The sequence below is a fragment of the Balaenoptera ricei genome, chromosome 5 (genome assembly GCF_028023285.1).
Source record: "Balaenoptera ricei isolate mBalRic1 chromosome 5, mBalRic1.hap2, whole genome shotgun sequence".
Classification (NCBI taxonomy): domain Eukaryota; kingdom Metazoa; phylum Chordata; class Mammalia; order Artiodactyla; family Balaenopteridae; genus Balaenoptera; species Balaenoptera ricei.
Window position 1 is genome coordinate 2,707,097 of NC_082643.1, and position 25,673 is coordinate 2,732,769.

At 48.1% G+C, this 25,673-nt stretch overlaps 1 protein-coding gene across 4 annotated transcripts in view; it reads left to right on the forward strand.

Moving 5' to 3' along the window:
• The window catches only part of FNIP2 (folliculin interacting protein 2), a 118,577-nt gene that overhangs the window by 57,527 nt on the left and 35,377 nt on the right, over positions 1-25,673 (forward strand). For 2 of the 4 annotated variants that reach the window (XM_059922364.1, XM_059922363.1), the window contains exons 3-8: positions 2,732-2,860; positions 5,530-5,630; positions 6,617-6,688; positions 8,399-8,499; positions 10,325-10,396; positions 15,177-15,306. In XM_059922364.1, coding sequence (XP_059778347.1) covers positions 2,732-2,860; positions 5,530-5,630; positions 6,617-6,688; positions 8,399-8,499; positions 10,325-10,396; positions 15,177-15,306 — 605 coding nt within the window. Of the gene's footprint in view, positions 1-2,731; positions 2,861-5,529; positions 5,631-6,616; positions 6,689-8,398; positions 8,500-8,668; positions 8,797-10,324; positions 10,397-15,176; positions 15,307-25,673 lie in introns of those variants that run through there. The other 2 variants (XM_059922361.1, XM_059922365.1) reach the window with 2 other exon arrangements.

Here is a 25,673-nt window from a genome sequence, read left to right on the forward strand (position 1 = left end):
GGGATAGTGGTGGTGATGGAGATGGTGATGGTGATGGAGGTGATGATGGTGGTGATGGTGATGATAGTGATGAAGGTGATGGTGATGGAGGTGATGGTGATGGGATAGTGGTGGTGATGGTGATGGAGGTGGTGGTGATGGAGATGGTGATGGTGGTGGTGATGGAGGTGATGATGGTGGTGATGGTGATGATAGCGATGGAGGTGATGGTGGTGATGGTGATGGTGATGGAGGTGATGATAGTGATGGTGATGGTGATGGTGGTGATGGAGGTGATGGTGATGGAAGTGATGGTGGTGGTGATGGTGATGGAGGTGGCAATGGTGATGAAGGTGATGGAGGTGATGGTGGTGGTGATGGAGGTGATGGAGGTGGTGATGGTGATGGAGGCGATGATGGTGGTGATGGAGGTGGTGGAGGTGGTGATGGTGGTGGTGATGGTGATGGAGGCGATGGTGATGGAGGTGGTGGTGGTGATGGAGGTGATGGAGGTGGTGATGGAGGTGATGGAGGTGGTGATGGTGACGGAGGTGATGGTGGTGGTCGTCGTGCTGGTGGTGGTGGTATGGGGCGTGGGGGTCTGAGGGTGGGTAAAGTGGGGACAGAGCAGCTCTCGATCCCTCGGAGCCAGAATGGGAAAGGTAGAGTGATGTGTCCAGGCAGGAGCAGGGTCTGGTCCTCCCTGTGAGTCTTCAGGATGGCCATCAGGTGTACTTCTGACTTGTCACCTTTCAACAGTTATTCAGATGTCTACGAATTAAATAAATCCCTTTGTGTTCCTTCTTTTCATGTTCAGTAACCTGATACCTGTACTGACCGAATCCTGGCAGTTTAGAGAATGTGCAGCTAAGTAGCTGAATGCTTTATGTCAGGGTCTCTGTCTCGTCAGGGCTGAGATCTCGTCCTGCTTCTGCTAAGGTCGTTTCTGCAGGAAGGAAGTGTCTGGTTAACGGCGGTTTAGCTGGGCAGAACCCGTGGTGCTTTCACGTGGAAGCTGGCCAGGTAGCTAATCATTACAGCCGTTGCTGGGCTTGTTAGGTGGGTGGCTGGAGCAGGGGGGATGAGAAGTCTCTCGGTGATTCCCCGAAGACATCACGGTAGATTGGTATTAGTTCAGGTGAGCCAGCACCCGGCCCTTTGTTTGGTGGACAGCACACGGCTTCCTCCTGTTTTCCCACATCACTTCCTGTCTCCCCAAGGCCTTGCACAGATGGTGTAGTTGCACACCCACGCTCCGTCACTAGGGTTCCTGATGGTGGTAGCAGGTGGAGGGAAAAAATTCTCACCGGTTTGCAAAAATAACCGGAATCCTGTCTGTAGGAGCAGTGGTGACCCCGGAGTCGGGGACAGAAGCTTCCTGGGACGCACTCATTTCCTCACAGAGGCAGCGGGGCCCGGGGAGGCTTGGAAACTGCCCGAGGCTGCAGAGGGAGTGCAGCGGGGGCTCTGCTCACTGTACCGGGGGCTGTCGCCAGTCGTGGACAGCGCGGCGTGGGCCCAGCGGTGTGGGGCGGGTGTGGACCGCGTGTCACTCCGGGCGCTGCAGGGCCGTGGATCGCCATGCCGCCCCGCGACCGCTGGGGACAGGCTTCCTGTTCCCCTTCTGTTCTTCCCCCATCTTCAGCCCCCCACCCCCCAGGCAGGCACGAAATGTCAGGAGTCAGCAGCAGGCACGTGACCGCAGGCATTTGCATTCGACCACCAGTGTGACTGTCACACTGGAGATTAGATAAGCTGCACTTGCATTCATGTTTTTCCAAGCAAAGCTGCACACAAAAAAGCAAAGAAGACTCAGGATAGAAACAACCTGTCACGGAGGGTACAGGCTGCTTCTGTAGGGAGTAGTGTATCTCGGCCTAGGAGGAAGGGAAACGTTAGTGAAGGTGTATCTTTATGCCTCTGTGTCACTGTCATAAAAATCTGCCGTGAACTCCATGGAGGGAACGTGTAGTAGCTAATCCTCTACGAGCCGTGACCTCTGAAGGCCGTGTTGCCTCACATGTTGTGTAGTCACAGGAACTCCTGTTCCAGCATTTTGCCCTCATCTTTCACAAGCTTGACCTCATGACTTTCTCTAAAGCCCTGCAGGGGGAGGTGTGTCATTAAAGCACATGCTGGTCTTTCCAAATGAATAAATACTTCTGCCTTCTCAATTCTGTTTGCTTGGGGAAAATTTACATTTGAGGCAATGTCTGTACCCTCATCAATTTTATAGATTATGACTCTACATAGTACTAAAAAACCCTCTAATAACCAAAACAGAGGTCAGATCTCATCGATGATTTTAACATATGAACTGAAACGTCAGTAATCGTTGAATTATTTAAAGAGAGTGTTCCTGGGGACTTCCCTGGCGGTCCACTGGTTAGGACTCCGCACTTCCACTTCAGGGCGCCTGGGTTCAATCCCTGGTCAGGGAACTAAGATCCTGCAAGCCGTGCGGCCAAAAAATAATAGTAATAATAATAAAATAAAGGGAATAGTCTTAATACATAACCCACCGGCCTCTATCACCCTTCTCAGCATCTGCCTCTTCCAAATGTTATAGATTCTCAGGAACCACTCTTTTGTCCTCATTAAAAAGAAAAAAACAACACTCCGGTGTTTCTGTGCAGCTGAGGCTCAACAGAACAGAACGATGGAAGAAGGGCGCCCCCAGTGAGCGTGTGCTGGGGGGCCTGGTGCGCTCCGCGGTGGTGGTTTGTTGACCCGCCTCTCCCTCTTCACCCAGAAAACGGAGGACGTCCCCGCGAAAACGCCAGCCAGGTGCTGTCAAGGAGGTGGCAGCGGCAGCCTCTCTTCCCACGGCTCTTCCGGGGGATCTTTACCGCATGCCAAGGAGCAGCTTCCAAAGTACCAGGTACAACCACCCTTGCGTGCGGAATACCCTGTAGGCCGAAGCCACTTTCTGTCATTTCTCCTCGGGGATAATGGCTGCTCGAGGGCCCCGTCCCTGGGATAGGAGACTAAGTATCCAGAACCCTTCTCAGTGCTCTGTGATGGGCCTCTATGGGAAAAGAATCTAAAAAAAGAGGGGATACGTGTATAGGTGTAGCTGATTCACTTTGCCGTACAGCAGAAACTAACACAACATTGTACATCAACTCTACTCCAATAAAAATAAAACAAACAAACAAACAAAAACCCCCCAAAACGTGCTCTTAGGCGTTTCAGGCCAGGGCTGTGCTCACACTTCGGCTTTGTCTCTTGATAAAAACTACAGTGGGGCAGCGGTGACCCAGTGTAACACACACCGAGTGAAGAGAAATCCTGCGAAGGGGGTAAACCCTCCTGTTTTGCTTCCTTGGTGGTCAGGACCAGAACCAGATTAATGCACGTGTGTTTTCCAGTTTTTTTCTAAGAGCTCTGAGGGTTCTGGGGATGAATACCGTCATCCTGAGAAAATAGCACTTGCCAGTAGAAGGAAGGAAGCCTCGTATAGGAGCAGATGGAAAGGCAAGACCTGACTTGAGTGTGAAGTGTGAAGGGCTGGTATATTGAGAAATGTTGGCCAGCTGGGCACGAGGAAAGAGGTTTCATAAATACCGAATAGCAGAAGGGTACTACTTGATGGAGGATATACCAGTGTTTGTTTTTATTTTGGGAGCTATGAGGAATTTTGTCTACCGTGTTGCTGGCACAGCAAAGCCAGGGAGGTTACCAGCAGCCACAGGTGTATAGCACGTCGTTCGTTTCACGGTCGGGATCTCTGCTGTGCGTCTGCCCTTATTCCACAGAGCTGCCGGCTCTCAAAGCAGTATGTGGTCACAACAGCATAGAGTGAAATTTTCAACGAGTTGAGAATCGCAGTTGGCACGTAGACCTTGTACCCCAAGAAAAAGCAGCTTCAGAAATGGAGGTGGTGGGTGGAAGTTATTCATAACGAACGTGAAAGCCTGTGAGTTTCTGTCTGCAGGAAGCGAGAAGAGGTTGGTGGGAGGCTCGCTAAATCAGGGGGATAGATGTCTGTTCCTCTTTCCCCCTTTGCGAGCAGGTATAAGTAGGTGTGCATATGTGTGTCTGTGTGTGTGGATATATACGTGTATGTGTGTGGATTTGGAGTTGCAAGGCTGATTGCCATGGTTTTGCTTGGGTAGAAAGCGAGGCAGCAGAGAGTCTGCCTGGTGGCCTGGGTCACAGGAGATGGGGGTATGGTTTCGGTCAGGCCGTGCCGGTGTCGTGCGCACTGGTTTGGTTGACGCTCACATCCATCCTCAGCATGTGTCACCACCGCTTACAGTGGGAGCTGAGCATCCTGTATCCAAACGCATGCACCTGTGTGTCATCATATGTTCATAATACGCACAGTGTTACGTCATGTGAGTGAGGGCGTTTGGCTTCCAGCGCCTGAGCTCCAGGGGAGTCCGGGCCCCGAGATGAAGGTATGGGGGTTCCCGTCGGAAATAACCGGAATCACAGCGGCAGTTGAGAACGCAGACAGTGATAGGAGGGCCCTCTGAGGAACAACCCTGTCCAAGGGATGACTTGGGGAGGTAGAGATTTAAAAGGGAGAGCAGGATGTGAGGGCGATCTGGCTGCGACATCTGTCACCCCATTGATCGCCAGGGTTGATTCGGCCGATCGGGCTGGCTAGGCGGGTGTCCCCTTCCTCCCTCACCATTCCAGGTGCGTCCCTGCGCGCTCGGTCGGAGAGGACGACCTTCCCCGATAGAGGAGGACCGTTCTTCGGTCAAGGGTATACGAGTAGCTGCGCTCCCCTGCTAGATCCTCCAGACAAGCTCTCAAGGTCCATTTGTAGGAGAACGTAGGGTAGTCGAGCTTCCAAGACTCCAGACACATCCAAATGAGGCGCTGCACGTGGCAGTCTGCCTTTCTAAAAAAAAAAAAAGTAATTTAAAAAATATAAAAAGGAGAGCAATTATGTGCATCAGATACCGTGAGACGTTTAATAAAGCAAACTGGGAAGCGCCCATTGGCTGTGACAGGAGCCGTTTGAATAGAGGGGGATGGGGGAAGGTGCCGTCCCCCCTCTGCGGTGACAAAGGGGACGCCGAAGACTGGTCAGAAGCTAAGGGGTCAAAAAATTTTTAAATGTTTCAAACTTTGGGGTGACCAGACTGTCCGTTATCTTTTGGACCCACGAAACCCTGCCCACACCGATGGGCATTTTTGTTCCACACTGTTGATTTTGGTTGGATAACCCTGAGCTATATTTCATTTCAGGATGTGTTCTTAGTATCAAGAGGAGTTACTCTGCCTCTTCCATCACTTGATCTTTCTATTTAGACTTTGTAAATGGAGACGATGAAAGTCGTTGTTTCTCATAACCAGATTAAAAATGAACCCTGGTGAAGCGCTTGCATCCTGTACGAGGATATAGTGTATAAAGAAGAAATCGTGAACATCAGTGATAATTCGGGGAAAAAAGTAGGCAGTCACCATTGTAGATTAAGACTGTAAAATGCTCAGTTGCTGCTTTGAGAAATGGTTCTAGTTACCAACAAAATTTCACATTGTTTTCTATCGTGTTGTACTCGACACGATTTTGGTTTCTTGCACGTCTGGTAGTACACGCGACCCGCCTCTGATGTCAACATGCTTGGGGAGATGATGTTCGGCTCGGTCGCCATGAGCTACAAAGGCTCCACCCTGAAGATTCACTACATACGGTGAGTTCGGGCCACTGCTTGTGAGACGTGGCTTGGGAAAGATGACTCCATTCAAACATGCGCAAAAAAGTTATGCAGTAAAATAATAATCTAAACTTTGTCACCTCGTATTTGCTAGCATTTGATATCTTTTATATATCTTTAACAGTTAGAATAGTCTGACATTTTCTACATCACTCTGACCTTGAATCAGCTTAGCAGGACAAAATCCTAAGCTTTAACTAAGTACTGTAAGTGAAAAATGCATACCAAAGCATTTTGAATATCTGCTAGCTTAGTAATAGCAATACTTTTAATCAGAGTTATTCAAATATTTTAAGTTTAAAGTTTCAAATTTTTACAAATTTTCCATTTTCAGATTAAAATTTGTCATGGTTTTTTCTTGTATTGAGATACATATTTTTTCCTATTTTTTTAAATCATTGAACGCCTGCCGAGTTTTATTTTTGTTTCTAGGGAATGGTGTCTAGAATGAACGTTTCTGCAAAAAGCAGAATGTGACGACATTAAAGAACACGTTCCTTATCTGCATGTCAGAATAGAATTTAACTCGCTGGAGGCACAGGCTATACGATGTGTGAAAGGAAGCCTTTTCCCAATCCTGCGCTTATAACCTTCTATCTGTTCATCTGTGCCACGTGGCAGGTGAAAAATGTAACCTGAGAAAAAAACGAACTTCTGCTTTGCAATATTTCTGCTAAGCCAAGTTTGTTCATCTGAAATATTTCCTCCCAAGGAAAATGGCCCCGGCAATGTCTCCATAGCTCTCTCTCAGGGTTTTAACATTCTTGGGATTTTAAAATGATAAAATTAGAAAAAAATCTAGACACCCCACTGATACAGTGATTTGAAAAATGCACGTCTCATTTTCTGTAAAATAAGATATAGCAATGAATAAAAGCTTCAGAAAAAGTTAAAAACAAACAAACAAACAAAAAAAAACCCATGCATCTCTCCTTCTTCTGTCCCTTTGTTTTTTTCTCCAGTTCTCCGCCACAGCTGATGGTTAGTAAAGTCTTCTCCGCCAGAATGGGCAGCTTCTGTGGGAGTACAAATAAGTAAGTGCGGGATTTTCCCCCTCCCCTCCCCATCCCCGCAATTTTCCACGTGGCTGTTTCTGGATAGAGTCGTTCTTTGAGGGCCATAAGGCTTTTCGAGGTGAGAAGCAGGATGAGTCCACATTAACAAAGGGGTTTTCAAGGTGGCCTTTGTCCAATGCATAGTGAGTATGAAAAGGCCTTGGACCTTATCAGGTGGCCTTAAAGACAAGGGATGGGTCTACATACATATATTGGGGGTCTTCACCTGTTAACCCACTCTGTTCCTACTGCCAGTCACCTCGTTCTCATTCCCTGGAAAATGAAAAGTGAAGGGGAAAAGGATAGTATTTCATCTTATGAAAATAAATCTCGGGAATCCCCTGGCGGTCCGGTGGTTGGGACTCCACGCTTCCACTGCCGAGGCCCGGGTTCGATCCCTGGTCGGGGAACTAAGATCCCACATGTGGCACGGCCAAAACCAAAACAAAAGCAAAACAAAACTAAACCAAAAAATCTCACCTGTCAGCCTGCTCGTTTATTTATTTCTGAAGGAATGAGGCACAGGGTGAGTTTCCCAAGCTGAGAGGCACCTGAATGGCAGGAGGGATCATCTGTCTGAGCCATCCGTGTAACCCCTGTGGTCCGTGGGGACTCAGGCTAGGCAATATTTTGATTTTCACTCCCGAGTTTTTTTCCCCCTCTTAATTTTACACTTCTGTGTAGACAGAGAATACTTAAATGTCTAACTTAATTCTTACTGTGGCCCAATTGTTCGTATATTTTGAATTTTTCAAGCAGAAATATTTCATATACTTCTTTTTTGAATAAAACAACAGAACATTTATTACACTTGGGTAAGTTTAGAAGAAATGTTTATTGTAAATTAAAGGGGTATTCTTAGGGGTCAAATGAAGGCTGTTATTTTTTTACAATCCTAGGAAATTAAAAGTACGTTCCTCTGCAAATTTGGGTACCTTTGAGTAAGTCTGCTTACTTTTCAACAGAATAATGAATTTACTTTTTTGAGCATTTAACGCCGGATTGTCATGACTTAAGCCAGTATAGGAATTGATATTTATTTCTTTGTGAGGTATTATTTTTCTGACCCTTGATATTACCTGAACATTTATCATACTAACTCCCTCTAATAAAATATCAAGCTCAGATTAAAGTAAAAATTATTTTGGCTTCATTATGCTATATTATCCTCAAAATCTTTATTTCATTTGTTAACACATACAATAAATTATTAAAAGCTGCTTCTCTCACGTATGTTTATAAGTAATTCTAACTTTTAAGAAGTTGTGAAATCAAACTCTCCTGTAAGAATCATAATTTCTGTTATATGCTCCTCCTGAAAAAGGTTGCTGAATTGCTCATGAATGTTAACTAGGAGTTAAAATGAATTGCATTTTGAGGGCTTATGTAAAATTACCCTTGAAATGAATAGCCATACATAGCCTAGGTGTCAGTCCCCAGAGGAAGATTTTAGAATTCGGTGTCCCTCATTACATAATACTGTGACATTGTTTGGAATGTGTCATTTAGTTTTATAGGTTGAACTACCTCCCAAAGCCTCTCTTGTCTCTTCCCGCAACAAATTCCCCTGAAGTTTAAGTCTCTTCGGTAGACGTGAGACTTTATTAACAGTTGTCTGTTAGCAGACAGCCTTGTTCGTCCCTTGATGTTTTTCTCCTCTCTCTCCCTTCCTTCCCTCTCTGGACTTAGCTTGCAAGACAGCTTCGAATACATCAACCAAGATCCTAACCTGGGGAAACTGAACACAAATCAGAATAACCTGGGTCCCTGTCGTACTGCAAGTAACCTAGGTAAACTCCGCCACGTAAGCGGGGTCTTGCTTTCCGGGTCCCGCCGTCGTGGGTGTGCGTTTTGCTTTCTTTGAGTTTGTGGTGTTGTTTTGTTTTGGGCATTATCTTTAATCTGTGTTTATTTCTGTGTGTGTACTTTGTCCGCCCCCCGTGTGTGTCCCCGCCCCAGGTGTGCTGCAGGGATGCGGCAGCGAGCTGCCCCCGGGGGCGGCCGAAGGAGGACCGCTCCGGCTCAGCCGCAGCGCCTCTTCCTTCGCAGGTTGGTGTGGAGTGCTGAGCACGGGGCGACCCCCACACGTTAGTAAATCGCGGGCAGGTTCTTAGAAACAAATCTGTTGGGCGCCTCTCTAGAAATCCAAGGGGCTCGTGAGATGTTTCGTTCCAAATGCTGCCGAGCGCCTGGCGTTCTGAAACCTCCACCCCAGAACCCCTGTTGGAAACGTCTCTGCTCATGCCCCCGCGGCGTAAGCCAATTTGGATCTGAAATGAGCCCTTCGTGTTTCTAAGAGGATAACATCTTCCCATTTTCCTCGGCCTCTTCTGCTGCCGTGAACTGTTTCTCTTTGCCGTGGTATCTTTGATCCATTTTTCACCTGCACCCTTACCTGCACTGTGTCTTCAAAAGTCCCCCTAACAAGAGCATGGAAGACCGGCCTCTCCCTGTCTCTGTCCGTAGCATTGAAGTAGCTCAAATGTACTTTCCAGCTTCTTTACAGGTGTAGGCACCTCCATCTCTGGGTAGGTACGTTCTGAGACCGGCCCGGCCTTCTAGCCCAGGCTGTCGACTGTCTGCCGCAGGCTGGCGTGATTAACTAGCATGGGAGCCCTCATCGCGAACATTAGGGGTTGTGTTTACCGCAGACGGTGTTCTGCATTCTGTTTTTCACCGTAGCCGAAATATGCTAGGCACCCTAGTTAACTGACTGACACCCTCCTGCCTACTTCCGGTGAGGATAACATATTTATATACTCTCGTTAAAATTGTGAAAATTAACACGCTTCACAAAATAGCTGGCAAGTGTACTAATCAGGCAGAGCAGCGGGCTTCTCGTGCACCGTAAAGCTTACGGTAGCGACATGTGAGCTACTGTGTAGCTCAACAAGTACACAGTTGAGACCAACGTGAAGCATTCCTAGAGAAGTCTGCAGTCCTTTAGAGTGTTTTCTTAGCAGCTCTACAGTAGTATTGTGTACGGGTGTGTATGGAAAAGAGGCAGAGGAAGAGATATTTGAAAGTGAATACAAGTGTTTCTATCTGCCAAGAGAGGGGTTATAAAACACAGAAGGGTTTTTTAAATTCCTGAAACGGTTTTCAAGCCTTTCTCTTCTCGAGGTTGCCTGTAGTTACTACTGAAACTGATTATAAAGCATTGTGAAAGCACTTAATATTTTGCAGTATTTCAGTGCATTGAAACCACTGAAAATACTTGAATGCTATTTAACCGCTACTCACGAGGGAAACGGCTGAAAGTACTGAAAACACTTGAATGCTATTTAACCGCTACTCACGAGGGAAACGGCTGAAAGTATCTGCTCGAGGACGCCGGCTTGTCGCATGAAGTGTCCTCACAGTTGCAGGCTCGGCTTCTTTTAGAGGCGAGCGTCCCTCGGAAGAGCCTCTGCAGAGCTGCCGGGGGCCAGGCACGGGCAGGGCGCCGCTGGCCTCTGCCCGCGCCTTCGCGCGTCTCTCCTGAACCGCATTCTGCTTTCCCAGCCCTCCCTGTGCGCGCTGGTGCGGTCACCGCAGCAGTCGCAAAGCGGGTGCAGGCGGTCGGAGCGGCCCGCCTCTGCGAGCCCCGTGACCCGGTCTCCTTGCTTCCTGCAGTGCACAGCACGCCGGTGGACATGCCAAGCAGAGGGCAGAGCGAAGACAGGGACAGCGGCATCGCCCGCTCAGGTACGTGCTTCCCTCTGGCCGGCGGCGCCCGTGGGGCGAGCCCTCGGAGGTGTGGGTGGGACGCGCACCGGGCCGGCTCCCGCGAGCCGAGCGTACGTCGGGCAGCGCCCCGCTGGAAAGAGGGGAGCCTCCCTGAGCCAGTGGCCCCGGGACCGGCTGAGTCCTGAGCGTCCAACCCGGGGAAGGATAGTGTCCCCGGGAACCCCTCTGGCTGTGACCACGGGGGCTGCCCGCCGACCTGCTCGCTCTTTCTTCTGTCCTGGAGTCGTGATGCGCCAGATTTTGTCTCCTGTACCCGTCCTCTCCTCATGTCACGTTGTGACTGACCGGGGTTCTGGGCCTCCTTGATCAATAGAAATTGACTAGGGGCCAGAGGAGAAACTGAGGCAAGGCTGTCCTGGGGCCCCTGGTGCAGCACGAGGGAAGGAGAACAAAGGACAGGTTCCCTTGCTGGCTGGCTCACTCCCTGAGGGGGGGGCGAGCTGGTTCCTTATAAGGGGTGAGGGCAGGGGTGTGTCCAGGGGTCGGGCCAGAGGGGTGGCTTAGGTGGTCTGCCCGCCCCTCAGGTGGTGCTGAGTGCAGGCGGCGTGTGCAGCTCCCTGCTTTTGCTCCCGGCTCCTCAGAAGTGGCGGTTGGGTTTTTGGTCTCTTTGTATCTTTTGTCCATAATGTGCCCCAACTGCACCTGCACCCAGTTATTTTTAGTTCCTTATAGTTTCTTTGTATCTGTGGGTGGAGGAGAGGTGGGTCCAGGTGCCAGCCCTGCAGCACAGGGTCCCAGGTCCCAGCCTGTTCATTCCAACTCTGAATTGCTCCCAAGACGAGTGTCCCTCGCCCTTTGAGAAGCGGGACAGTTGAGGGCCGCGTTTGTACTGAAGTGAAAGGTCAGTAGCAGCCGGATCTGAACGCTTTCTCGGGAGGAGGGGGCAGACGTGAACCTGATGCAAATGTGAGCTCTGGCTTGTCGGCAGCTGGGCCCCTGAACCCGCCGTCTCTCCTTGGAGGCTCCCGCCCTCCTGTTGGGGGTCCGGGCAGATGGGGGCTGCTGCTCCCCTTCCGTCCTGCGAGCTGCTCTGAAATCCCCGCGGCAGCCCTGGGAGGGTCGCCCTCCACCAAAGGCCGCTCGTGCCGCCCCCGGGGTCGCTTCCTCCGGCCTGCGCTCCGCACGTCGCCCGCACTGTGTGGCCCAGGGTCCTCGTCCCGGAGCAGGGCAGCGACTCCGGCTGTTTGACCTGCATTAGCAGCGGAAGATGGAGAGAACTTACAGGCGTCGTTTATTCCTGTTTTCTGTAATTTGTAACTTCCCGTCTGAAGAGTTGAGAGCTGGGGAAACGTCTTGAATAGATTTATCTTTCAGAACAGTTGCAGGTTTGCAGAGCAGGCGACGCGGCAGTAGGGAACTCCGGTGTAGCCTCCCTGTCGCTAACAGCTCAGCCCGTAAGGCGGGGCGGTTAGTTGTCACGTCCGTTTGGCTCTGCTCGGCTCTGGCAGTTCCTCAGGCTTTCTGCGTTTTGTGACGACCTTGACGGTCTCCAGAAGTAGCAGCCGGGTACTGCGTAGAACGCCAGCTGTCGGCATTTGTGTGATGCTTCGCCCGTGAGTGGACCGGGTTTTGGAAGAGAGGTCACGGAGGTTCGGTGACATTTTCATCGCCCCCGACCAAGGGCATGTGCTGTCAACGTAAGTTATGACCGCTGGTGGCGGCCTTGGTCACCTGGCTGGCACAGGGTCTGTCTGGCTCTCCCCGTCTCCTGCGGGCAGGGCCCTGCGTCAGCTACTCGGAGCTCTGCTGCGTGGCCGGCTGTCCTCCTTCCTCATGCGTCCTGTCGTCAGTCGTTCATGTCAATATGGACTCAGAATGCTTGCTTTACACTTCAGCTCACCCCACTACTGCTTTATTTTGTCACTCACGTGGCTCCAGCTTTGGCCACGGAAGCCGTGGAGTGCTTTCCATTGGCTCCTGTGTTTGTTTAACGTGTCCCACTCTGTGTGTGTGTGTGTGTGTGTGTGTGTAGCGCTTCCTCGCTTTCTGGCACTACAGGATGCTCCAGACGTGCCTCGTATATGTCCTGCCCCATCCCTAGAATCAGTCGTGTCTCCATGTTGCCCTATCCTTTCACTGGAGACGGAATTAGATCCCAGGGTCTGGACACCAGATGCGTGGGTTTGTGCCGGCTGTGTGTCTGCGTGTCTCTGGGCGTACTGCTGTCGGCGACGCCTGCACCTGTATTCAGTGACGCGTGAGTGCTACTGATTTCTCCGTTGCCCGCTCTCTGTGAGCCCGTGGACCGTCCCACCCTCCCCGCCCGGCTTATCTGCAAACCACCTCCGATGGCGGGACGCCGGCTCCCGGCCTGCCGAGCGTTCAGTGGATGGCTTCATTGCAGGGCACACACACAGCAGCGCCAGGGTGCTTACCCCAGTGCTCCTGTGGGAAACGCCTTTGTGAAACGCGAGCGCGGGGCTTGTGTGCAGTTCCCCTGACCTTCCGTCCCCCAGACGTCACTCGTTGCCAAGGTTACCTAGGCCGGCACCTTTGGAGGTGGGGAATGTTTGCAGCTGTCAGTACCAGGCCAGCAGAAGCTCTGAAGTCACAGCTGACACCAGTTCATCTTCATGATGAACTGGCCGCATGACGGCTGCCCCAAAACTCTGAACACACAAGTCACATCTGAAGGGTGACTTAAGTGTCTTTTTTTCCCCAGTAGTTCAGTAAAGAAGTAAGTTTAGAAAAGCTTCTTTGTTTGTTTGGTTTTTGCTTTTTGAATCATCCTCTACAGAGAGGAGCTTGATCCGGATGAGGAGTCTGAGAGCACACAGTACGGTTCCCCGGCAGAAAGACAAGACACCGAGGGTCTCTGTCGCCCTCCGCCAGCCCCTTCCCCGCACCTGTCTTCCGCCCGCGTCAGGGAGGAACGTCGTGGGTGCTGACCGCGTGCCCCTCGTGCGCCGTGTGCCCCGGGGGTGCCACGCGCTGTCTGGGTTGGCACTCCCGAGGGCCCTCTGTCGTAGGAGAGCTCAGTTACCGTGGTGGCTTCCACAGTTGGGCCAGTTTGCTACAGTCGAGGTGAAGGGAAGGAGTCGGCCGGGTAGCCCTGAGTCAGGCCGTGAAGCCACATTTGTTATATTTATTGAATAACAATCTTGTATCCCCGAGGCTGGCCAAGAAGAAGCTGATGTGCCCAGCATAAGAACTGGGCGAGAGACAGGGGACCCTGAAGATTTGGGACTAGGGAGTGAGGACCTTCTGGTCTTATAAGGGATTTTGAAAACTTGGGGGTGAGGCAGACATGTCTAATTAGGATTTTTTTTATTAAGTAGTATTGTGTGACTTTGAGGAAAAACTCTCTTCTATCTCCCTTCAAAATTCTCAGTAAAATTACCTACTCGCTGATATTTGAAACGGGGATTTGATTTTGGAGGTTTAAGTCCAGCCTCAAGGCTGAAACCAAGCCAGCCTCACCTGGTAACACTTCGGTGCAGAAATGCCGTACGCTCAGCCAACATTTGTAAATTGTCCGTTGTGTCTCAGGCGCTGTCCTGGGTACAAGGAATCACAGATGAGTAAGGGCTCCTGGACACGTTTCCTGTGCGTGTTGACGGGCTCAGAAGAAAAGCATCTTGTGGGTGCTCGCAGCACCTCTGCGGTGGACAGAAGGAAGCCCGAGTTGTTAGCGTCTCCCCTCGTGGCTGGGCGTTCCCTGGTCTCACAGCCGTTCAGCTCTGTGGGATCCCTGTGCGCTGCGCAGCGCCTGGCACGTTGTAGACACTTGACTCGCAGCCAAGCAAGTCAAGGACTTCAGAACTCATGTCGGGGACTCAGCTTATTTCCATCTGCCTGTACAAGTGTGAATAAAAGTACGACGGTTCACGTGGAGAAGCTGCCTTCCGAGGGGTGCCCATGAGCATGGTATACTGCACTTCCTGAAGTCAGCCCGGTGCCCTGTGATCCGCCTGTGCAAGCGTCAGCCAGCCGACTGGCACATTCCACTCCCTTCTGCCCGTGACTGAGTAACATTTCCGTGTCCTGATTCCTCAACCCTGGGGGGTAAAGGGGAAAACATGTGTCTTCTCCCTCTGTTCTTCCAAACCCGTAGAGCTCCTCCAAGCAGCCGGGGTTTGAAAGAAGCCCTTTGCCTGCCTGACGGGGACCGGTGGGGCTGTGCGTCGGCCACACGCAGGGACGCGCCGTGACGGGGCAGGAGGCAGCAGAGAGGCTGAGGGCAGCCGAGTCGCCCGGGCAGAAAACACGTCTAGGACCAGATGTGCCACCTGCAGAGCCGAGGGGGTGGCGAGGGGCGGGAGCGGGAAGTGCCGTGTATCTGGAGGTGGCGGCGGGAGAGGGTGCTTTGCGGGGCAAGTCCCCTTCTGCCTGGATTTCACCTCGAAACACGGGGGGGACGAAGCAGTCACGGGGGGACACGCGCGTGAGTCGGCTCCGTGTGCGGCACCGGTTCCCGGGCAGCAGTTAGCAGTACTTCCGTGGACTCTTCGTTGTATCCGAGGTCTGCAGGCTGCCCTCTGATTGGATGAGTAATGTCTGTTACGTTTGGAACGTGGGGCTGGTGCCTGGTCACCGATGCCCTTGCCGTGTGGGCGACCCCTGTTCGTTTTAAAGGGTGTTTTCTTGGCTGTACCGCAGCCTTCGAGCGGCTCCCCCTGCTGGCTGTGGCCGGTAGAGCCTGAACGCTTAGGTCCCTGGGCTCGTATGGATGTTCTTCACGTCGGTGCACGTGGGCTCCTGGAGCCCAGCTCTCAACTTCCCGATCTTCTTCCCGCAGCCTCCCTGAGCAGCCTTCTCGTCACCCCCTTCCCGTCTCCAAGCTCCTCCACGTCCTCCTCCAGCAGTTACCAGCGCCGCTGGCTTCGGAGCCAGACCACGAGCTTGGAAAACGGCATCATTCCCAGGAGGTGAGCTGGGTTCCCCCGGCCGTGCAGGGCGCTGGGGCGGGCGGCCCGGGGATGCTGGCGGACGGCGCGCTCACCTGCTGTCGGCACAGACGGGCCGGAGCTTTCCGCTCGGCTTCAGCTCAGCCTGGAAGTTCACAGGTGAGAGGTTCCGGGAGGGACACTGGGACTACCTGGGTAGATTTGGCATTGATTTAAAGTGAGTGTGTGCTCTCTTTGCACTGGCTCCCTTCCAGGTGTAGCGTTTGTAAGTTAGAAGGCTGGAATAAATCTTTCCTTGGCTACGGTGACACCAGTGTGGTCTTTGAAAATATATGAACTCAAGGAGGGTTTGTTTTTGGTGAAACAAATTCTTAAACAGTCAGCAGTCTGATTATGAATAGAGACAGCATCGAGATATTCTCTGCCTTCATTTCAGTTGGTTTTCAGATCTAAAGTTTAGTTATGTTGCAAAACGCACATTTTTGGCTTATGATGATGTTACATCAGTACCTTCCTACCTCTTCTTCCTACAACCCAAAAACTTAAAAGGGAATTAAGATAGGTTGTAACTATTAAAAACCCACATGACAGTTGGTTGCCTCAGTAAGTGAATAGAGATCGGCATGTGTCAGCTCTGTGAAGGGGTAAAGAGTCGGCTGCAGGCCTGCATTTCAGGAGCTCGCAGAGACAATGCTCACATAAGCAGTGGTGTAAAGGAGCTAAGTGCTAAAGGCTCAGAGAGGCTGGGGGTGTGCGGCTCGGGGGAGGGACGCAGCCTTGTGGGAGGTCTTGGGGTTTGGGCAGCCTTCGTGAAGGGGGGGTCCTGAAAGCACAGGCTGAGAAACTGGGGGGGCCAAGGCGTGTGCAGGGCATCAGGCTGCTGGCCCCCTTCTCCCAAAATTAACATCACGTATTAGTTTTCTTTGTTTTTTAAAGAAACGTTATGTTCCAGGGCTTCAGGCATTTTCAGAGTAATCTATAAAATGAATGTAAGGCTTTTCCATTAAAAATATTTTACTTACAAAATATAATAGAAATAATAGTGATACGTGACTATTATCACAAAGTTATAAATCACTAAAATGTTTTGGTGTAATAGTTTTATATAATATAATCAATAGTAATACTTCACGCACTATCTTCATTCATCATAAGGTTTTCCTGGCTCACTTTTCTGCACATTCATTTGTTTAGGTCATCAAAATGTGTACGTCATTCGGCATCATTGAAAGCAGCATTAGTCACCCCTGGCAAATGCAAGATGACAAATAATTTTTCATAACTTTTTTATTTTGGGAAAGCTCTTTGTACACATTGCAGCTGTTACTGGAGCTTTATAGGTTATAACAACATTGAGATAAATTTGTAATAAACCTTAAAAATATAAATTTCGGGTTGTTTGGTCTGAGGTGATCCAGCCCTGGAGGCTACAGGCTCTTTCTTGGGGCTAATGGCAGACTCTGGGAGGGCTCACGCCGAGGAGTACTTCCAGAACTTCTGCTGCCAGAGTCCTTGTCCCTGCAGTGAGCCACAAGCCACCCCCTGCCTCTGCAGGAGACCCCCCAACACCAGCAGCCGTGGGGCTGACAGGGTCTCAGTGCTCTGGCCAGGTGTCAGGCCTGAGCCTCTGAGGTGGGAGAGCCGAGTCCAGGACATTGGTCCACAAGAGACCTCCCAGCCCCATGTAATATCAGTGGGTGAGAGCTCTCCCAGAGATCTCCATCTCAACACTAAGACCCAGCTCCACTCAACGACCAGCAAGCTACAGTGCTGGACACCCGACGCCAAACAACTAGCAAGACAGGAACACAACCCCACCCATTAGCACAGAGGCTGCCTAAACTCATAATAAGTTCACAGACACCCCAAAACACACCACCAGACGCGATCCTGCCCGCCAGAAAGACAAGATCCAGCCTCATCCACCGGAACACAGGCACCAGTCCCCTCCACCAGGAAGCCTGCACAACCCACTGAACCAAACTTACCCACTGGGGACAGACACCAAAAACTACAGGAACTACGAACCTGCAGCCTGCGAAAAGGAGACCCCAAACACAGTAAGTTAAGCAAAATGAGAAGACAGAGAAACACACAGCAGATGAAGGAGCAAAGTAAAAACCCACCAGACCAAACAAATGAAGAGGAAATAGGCAGTCTACCTAAAAAAGAATTCAGAGTAATGATAGTAAAGATGATCCAAAATCTTGGAAATAGAATGGAGAAAATGCAAGAAACGTTTAACAAGGACCTAGAAGAACTAAAGAGCAAACAAACAATGATGAACAACACAATAAATGAAATTAAAAATTCTCTAGAAGGAATCAATCGCAGAATAACTGAGGCAGAAGAACGGATAAGGGACCTGGAAGGTAAAATAGTGGAAATAACTACCGCAGAGCAGAAAAAAGAAAAAAGAATGAGAAGAAATGAGGACAGTCTCAGAGACCTCTGCAACAACATTAAACACCCCAACATTCGAATTATAGGGGTCCCAGAAGAAGAAGAGAAAAAGAAAGGGACTTAGAAAATGTTTGAAGAAATTATAGTTGAAAACTTCCCTAATATGGGAAAGGAAATAGTCAATCAAGTCCAGGAAGCACAGAGAGTCCCATACAGAATAAATCCAAGGAGAAACATGCCAAGACACATATTAATCAAACTGTCAAAAATTAAGTACAAAGAAAAAATATTAAAAGCAGCAAGGGAAAAACAACAAATAACACACAAGGGAATCCCCATAAGATTAACGGCTGATCTTTTCAGCAGAAACTCTGCAAAGCAGAAGGGAGTGGCAGGACGTACTTAAAGTGATGAAAGGGAAGAACCTACAACCAAGATTGCTCTACCCAGCAAGGATCTCATTCAGATTTGATGGAGAAATTAAAACCTTTACGGACAAGCAAAAGCTAAGAGAATTCAGCACCACCAAACCAGCTTTACAACAAATGGTAAAGGAACTTCTCTAGACAGGAAACACAAGAGAAGGAAAAGACCTACAATAACAAACCCCAAACAATTAAGAAAATGGTAATAGGAACATACATATCGATAACTACCTTAAATGTAAACAGATTAAATGCTCCAACCAAAACACATAGACAGGCTGAATGGATACAAAAACAAGACCTGTATACATGCTGTCTACAAGAGACCCACTTCAGACCTAGGGACACATGCAGACTGAAAGTGAGGGGATGGAAAAAGATATTCCATGCAAATGGAAATCAAAAGAAAGCTGGAGTAGCAATTCTCATATCAGACAAAGTAGACATTAAAACAAAGAGTATTACAAGAGACAAAGGACACTACATAATGATCAAGGGGTCAATCCAAGAAGAAGATATAACAATTGTAAATATGCGCCCAACATAGGAGCACCTCAGTACATAAGGCAAAGTCTAACAGCCATAAAAGGGGAAATCGACAGTAACACAATCATAGTAGGGGACGTTAACACCCCACTTTCACCAATGGACAGATCAACAAAAATGAAAATAAATAAGGAAACACAAGCTTTAAATGATACATTAAACAAGATGGACTTAATTGGTATTTATAGGACATTCCATCCAAAAACAACAGAATACTTTTTCTTCTCAAGTGCTCATGGAACATTCTCCAGGATAGATCATATCTTGGGTCACAAATCAAGCCTTCGTAAATTTAAGAAAATCGAAATCGTATCAAGTATCTTTTCTGACCACAACGCTATGAGACTAGATATCAATTACGGGAAAAAAACTGTAAAATATACAAACACATAGAGGCTAAACAATACGCTACTAAATAACCAAGAGATCACTGAAGAAATTAAAGAGGAAATCAAAAAATACCTAGAAACAAATGACAGTGAAAACATGACGACCCAAAACCTATGGGATGCAGCAGAAGCAGTTCTAAGAGGGAAGTTTATAGCAATACAATCCTACCTCAAGAAACAAGAAAAATCTTAAATAAACAATCTAACATTACACCTAAAGCAATTAGAGAAAGAAGAACAAAACCCCCAAAGTTACCAGAAGGAAAGAGGGTCATAAAGATCAGATCAGAAATAAATGAAAAAGAAATGAAGGAAACGATAGCAAAGATCAATAAAACTAAAAGCTGGTTCTTTGAGAAGATAAACAAAATTCATAAACCACTAGCCAGACTCATCAGGAAAAAAAGGGAGAAGACTGAAATCGATAGAATTAGAAATGAAATTAGAAATGAAAAGGGAGAAGTAACAACTGACACTGCAGAAATACAAAGGATCATGAGAGATAAATTACTACAAGCAACTATATGCCAATAAAATGGACAACCTGGAAGAAATGGACAAATTCTTAGAAAAGTACATCTTTCCAGGACTGAACCAGGAAGAAATAAAAAATATAAACAGACCAATCACAAGCACTGAAATTAAACTGTGATTAAAAATCTTCCAACAAACAAAAGCCCAGGACCAGATGGCTTCACAGGCAAATTCTATCAGACATTTACAGAAGAGCTAACACCTATCCTTCTCAAACTCTTCCAAAATATAGCAGAGGGAGGAACACTCGCAAACTCATTCTATGAGGCCACCATCACCCTGATACCAAAACCAGAGAAAGATACTACAAAAAAAGAAAATTACACACCAATATCACTGATGAACATAGATGCAAAAATCCTCAACAAAATACTAGCAAACAGAATCCAAAAGCACATTAAAAGGATCATACACCATCATCAAGTGGGGTTTATCCCAGGAATGCAAGGATCCTTCAATATATGCAAGTCAATCAATGTGATACACCATATTAACAGATGGAAGGAGAAAAACCATATGATCATCTCAATAGATGCAGAAAAAGCTTTTGACAAAATTCAACACTGATTTATGATAAAAAACTCTCCAGAAAGTGGGCATAGAGGGAACTTAACTCAACATAATAAAGGCCATATATGACAAACCCACAGCCAACATCATTCTCAATGGTGAAAAACTGAAACCATTTCCACTAAGATCAGGAACAAGACAAGGTTGCCCACTCTCACCACTATTATTCAACATAGTTTTGGAAGTGTTAGCCACAGCAATCAGAGAAGAAAAAGAAATAAAAGGAATCCAAATCGGAAAAGAAGAAGTAAATCTGTCACTGTTTGCAGATGACATGATACTATACATAGAGAATCCTAAAGATGCTACCAGAAAACTACTGGAGCTAATCAATGAATTTGGTAAAGTAGCAGGATACAAAATTAATGCACAGAAATCTCTTGCATTCCTAGACACTAATGATGAAAAATCTGAAAGAGAAATTAAGGAAGCACTCCAATTTACCACTGCAACAAAGAGAATAAAATACCTAGGAATAAACCTACCTAAGGAGACAAAAGACCTGTATGCAGAAAATTATAAGACACTGATGAAAGAAATTAGAGATGATACAAACAGATGGAGAGATATACCATGCTCTTGGATTGGAAGAATCAATATTGTGAAAATGACTCTACTACCCAAAGCAATCTACAGATTCAATGCAATCCGTATCAAACTACCAATGGCATTTTTCACAGAACTAGAGCAAAAAGTTTCACAATATGTATGGAAAGACAAAAGACCCCAAAGAGCCAAAGCAATCTTGAGGAAGAAAAACGGAGCTGGAGGAATCAGGCTCCCTGACTTCAGACACTACTACAAAGCTACAGTAATCAAGACAGTATGGTACTGGCACAAAAACAGAAATATAGATCAATGGAACAGGATAGAAAGCCCAGAGATAAACCCACGCTCATATGGTCACCTTATCTTTGATAAAGGGGGCAAGAATATACAATGGAAAAAGACAGCCTGTTCAATAAGTGGTGCTGGAAAAACTGGACAGCTACATGGAAAAGAATGAAATTGGAACACTCCCTAACACCGTACACAAAAATAAACTCAATATGGATTAAAGACCTAAATGTAAGACCAGACACTATAAAACTCTTAGAGGAAAACATAAGCAGAACGCTATATGACATAAATCACAGCAAGATCCTTTTTGACCCACCTCCTAGAGAAATGGAAATAAAAACAAAAATAAACAAGTGGGACCTAATGAAACTTAAAAGCTTTTGCACAGCAAAGGAAACCATAAACAAGACGAAAAGACAACCCTCAGAATGGGAGAAAATATTTGCAAGTGACAAAGGATTAATCTTCAAAATATACAAGCAGCTCATGCAGCTCAATATCAAAAAAACAAACAACCCAATCCAAAAATGGGCAGAAGACCTAAACAGACATTTCTCCAAAGAAGAGATACAGATTGCCAACAAACACATGAAAGGATGCTCAACATCACTAATCATTAGAGAAATGCAAATCAAAACTACAATGAGGTATCACCTCACACCACTCAGAATGGCCATCATCAAAAAGTCTACAAACAGGGCTTCCCTGGTGGTTCAGTGGTTAAGAATCTGCCTGCCAATGCAGGGGACACGGGTTTGAGCCCTGGTCTGGGAAGATCCCACGTGCCATGGCGCAACTAAGCCCGTGAGCCACAACTACTGAGCCTGCACGTCTGGAGCCTGTGCTCCACAACGGGAGAGGCCACGACAGAAGAAACGAAGACCCAACACAACCAAAAATAAATTTTAAAAAAAAATCTACAAACAATAAATGCTGGAGAGGGTGTGGAGAAAAGGGAACCCTCTTGCACTGTTGGTGGGAATGTAAATTGATACAGCCACTATGTGGAACAGTATGGAGGTTCCTTAAAAAACTAAAAATAAAACTACCATGTGACCCAGCAATCCCACTACTGGGCATATACCCTGAGAAAACCATAATTCAGAAAGAGTCATGTACCAAAATGTTCACTGCAGCACTATTTACAATAGCCAGGACATGGAAGCAACCTAAGTGTCCATTGACAGATGAATGGATAAAGAAGATGTGGCACATATATACAATGGAATATTACTCAGCCATAAAGAGAAACGAAATTGAGTTATTTGTAGCGAGGTGGATGGACCTAGAGTCTGTCATACAGAGTGAAGTAAGTCAGAAAGAGAAAAACAAGTACCGTATGCTAACACATATATATGGAATCTTAAAAAAAAAAAAAAAAGTTCTGAAGAACCTGGGGGCAGGACAGGAATAAATACGCAGACGTAGAGAATGGACCTGAGGACATGGGGAGTGGGAAGGGTAAGCTGGGACGAAGTGAGAGAGTGGCGTGGACATATATACACTGCCAAATGTAAAATAGATAGCTAGTGGGAAGCAGCCGCATAGCACAGGGACATTAGCTTGTTGCTGTGTGACCACCTAGAGGGGTGGGATACGGAGGATGGGAGGGAGATGCAAGAGGGAGGAGATATGGGGATATATGTATACATACAGCTGATTCACTTTGTTATACAGCAGCATTGTAAAGCAATTAGACTGCAATAAAGATGTTAAAAAAAACCGAAAAAAACATAAATTTCAGTACATCTGGATCAGACGATTCTTATGGAACAGTTTTGCTAAAGATTCAGGTCTTCACACACATCCATTTTAAGTCTGAATGGAATTTTAAATGTATCTTTATACACAGTTATTTTTATGCTTCCTCTGCCATTTCCTGTGACTTATGGAGGTCTTACAAGAAACTGGAAGTGTCTTCGTGGACTGCATATAATTCAGAATGCCTGTTTACGCATTGTGTCACTACATCGTCAATTATACGGAAAGTTAATTTTAAAATGGGCTGCATTATTAATCATTTCTTCTTCTGAAGCTTCATATGAAAGTTGTGGGTATTTTCTATCCAATGCAGCAATCTCTACATTCAATTTCTGTTTCTGTGCCTGTGGATATTTGCTTTGCAGTGTTGCTGCAGTTTTCAAAACGAGATATTAACAAACTCTGTAAGGAATTCTAATAAGTCCGTGATGCACTGTATTGCGTTGTGCACTGTCGGCTCTGACTCTGTGATAATTTACTGCCCTGGGCTCAGGACGAAGAGCTAAGTGTTGTGCGGCCTCCACAGGGGCGGGGCTCTGATGATGGACAGACGGGCTGCGTCCCCCGCGGTCCGGGCCTTGCCCCGGCCCTTCCCCCTCCCATGGCCGTGCCCTCTGCCGCCGCCGCCGCCGCCCATCTGGGCCCAGGTCCCAGCCTTGGGGCCTTGTGGCACCCCCTTGGTTCTGGACTCGTGGGCGTGTGCCTGACCCCCCGCCATCCCCCCCTCCGACGTGCGCCCGGCCGCCTGGCGTCTGCACTGCCCACGCCCGTGCGTCATCACCCCATCAGACTTCACTTACAGAGCGCAAGTTAAAGGTGACACGGTTAAGAATCAAGGTAGCACCCGGAGAACGTCGCCGCGAGCCTGGGCCCTCCTGAGAGCAGCCCCGCAAGGCGGGGGGCGCAGGCTGTGAGCCGGTCCTGGGCTCGCCCTTGCCTGACGCCCAGGACGGAAGAGCCGCGGGCGCTCAGCTTCGGTCACTGTGCCCGTGAAGACCCTTCAGCTACTGGGGTCGCCGCCCGTCTCCCTCGTGGCAGGTGCGTGGGCGGGGAGTAGTTTCTGACGCTGGACCGGAGAACGCTGGGTACCAGGGATGCGATTGCCTCCGGCTTTGAAGTCACAGCACTCGGAGACCTCGCTCCTGAGAGAGTTCAAGGTGGCCAGGGAGGATCTTCACAGTCTTACGGTTGGTTGCTCGCTGACCCCCGTGCCCCGTGGGGAGCGTTGGCGACCGGCGGGTGGGGGAGTCGGCGGGGGCAGTTTACCCGCTGGCGCAGAGGTGCTGCCCGTGGAGGAGAGAAGCTGCGGATTCCCCGCTTAGTGCGGCTGGTGAAACCCTAAAGAAGCAGGTAGGACGTCCCAGAAAGGCTTTGGCCCGGAATTGTAAAATGAATAACCAGACAGAGTCGCTGACGAGATGTCCCTTGACCTGCAGACACGGTGATTTCATACGTTCCAACGTGACCCATAGATTCCGCCTAAATTCAGAGCTGACATAGCCAGTCCGACTGAGCAGTCCTGAGGCCAATTACAGGTCCCTGAGATGTACTTAAAGAGTCCCAGTTTTTGCTTTATTTAGGATCTTGAAGTATTTACAGTGTACGTAAATGCTCATTCACGTGTCAACAAAATTCTATTTGAAAAATCCAGTGTGTAGCGTGGTCTTCCCTTGACTTGAAGGCCTGTCGGCTGGTGTGATCGCTCCCGGCCCATCCCCCCAGTGGGTGGGTCAGACGTGGCGCCAGAGCCCCTGGTCATTCCCAGTGTCCGAGCAACGAGCCACGAGCCGGGGCTGGCAGACAGAACCCCTGGGCTCTGACTCCGGCGTGGTCACTGAAAAGCTTTCTGTTCTGAAGCAAGTTGGTTAGTCGCTCTGCCCCGGTTTTCACATTTGCAGAATGGTCTGTGTGTCTTACCTGTTGCCTTGAGGGTAAAGCTTGGATGAAATATTTGTGTGCATACTTAAATTTTTTAAGACATTCTAAAACATGCTTTCATTGTAGATTGATCTTAAAAGTATATTTACAAATACCGCATGACCTGATTTATTCCAGTTTGCCTGGTTGATCCAAGACGACAGATTGAATGAAGCTCAGCTGCTTTAGAATTCAGCAGAGAGACATAGGGAAGCGAGTAAGAGCCATGCACGCTATTAAAGCTGCGGGTGTTTTTCAGAAATTCAGCAGCCAGCACCGTCCGCTGTGCTAGGTGCAGTTGGTTACTGTTTCTAGGGTGGAGCTGAAGCTGACACACGTCTGCAGAGGGCTCAGTGGTCACTGCAATCTGATTATTAAGGACCACACTGGCCAAAGATGAGTGGACTGATGTAGTCATTTTACTTTTGCCAAAGGGGGGAAATAGGAGATAACGAAGAAGAAAGGGTTGTAAGAAAGAATTGGTGTAACATAAGCTCAGAATTTCCTCTACAGAATAGGAGTAAACTGGTGCAGAAAAACAAAGTTATAGGACGAGTACTTTGGAAAAGAAGAGGGAGCATTGTTTGAATTTAAGTAAAATGGTAAGAGCGCCTCGAGAATTTCTTTCTGGCGAGCAGATGATTAGTATCTAGGGATTTCTCGGAGAAAGCAATTGCTGGTTTATTTTAACGGGCAGCATTTACAAGAGCATCTGGAAACCGTGTCCTTCCCACGCCATGTCTGCCGGCGAGGACTTTTACTGATTTACCAGCCACACCTAAGTCTCCGGGATCTTGCTTAAAGTCGAGCAAAACAATGACGTATCCCTCTGAGGTTAGAGCAAGATGTCTTCTCCTTTCCTTTAAAAATAAGATAGCTTTCCTGACCATAAAACTTCTGATGTGTGTATGCTTTTAAAACGTGGGTATGTTGGAAATCACGGGAACATTACAGGCTGTGAGCAGAGCACCACAGAACAAGTTAAAGACCAAGAAGGAGACTG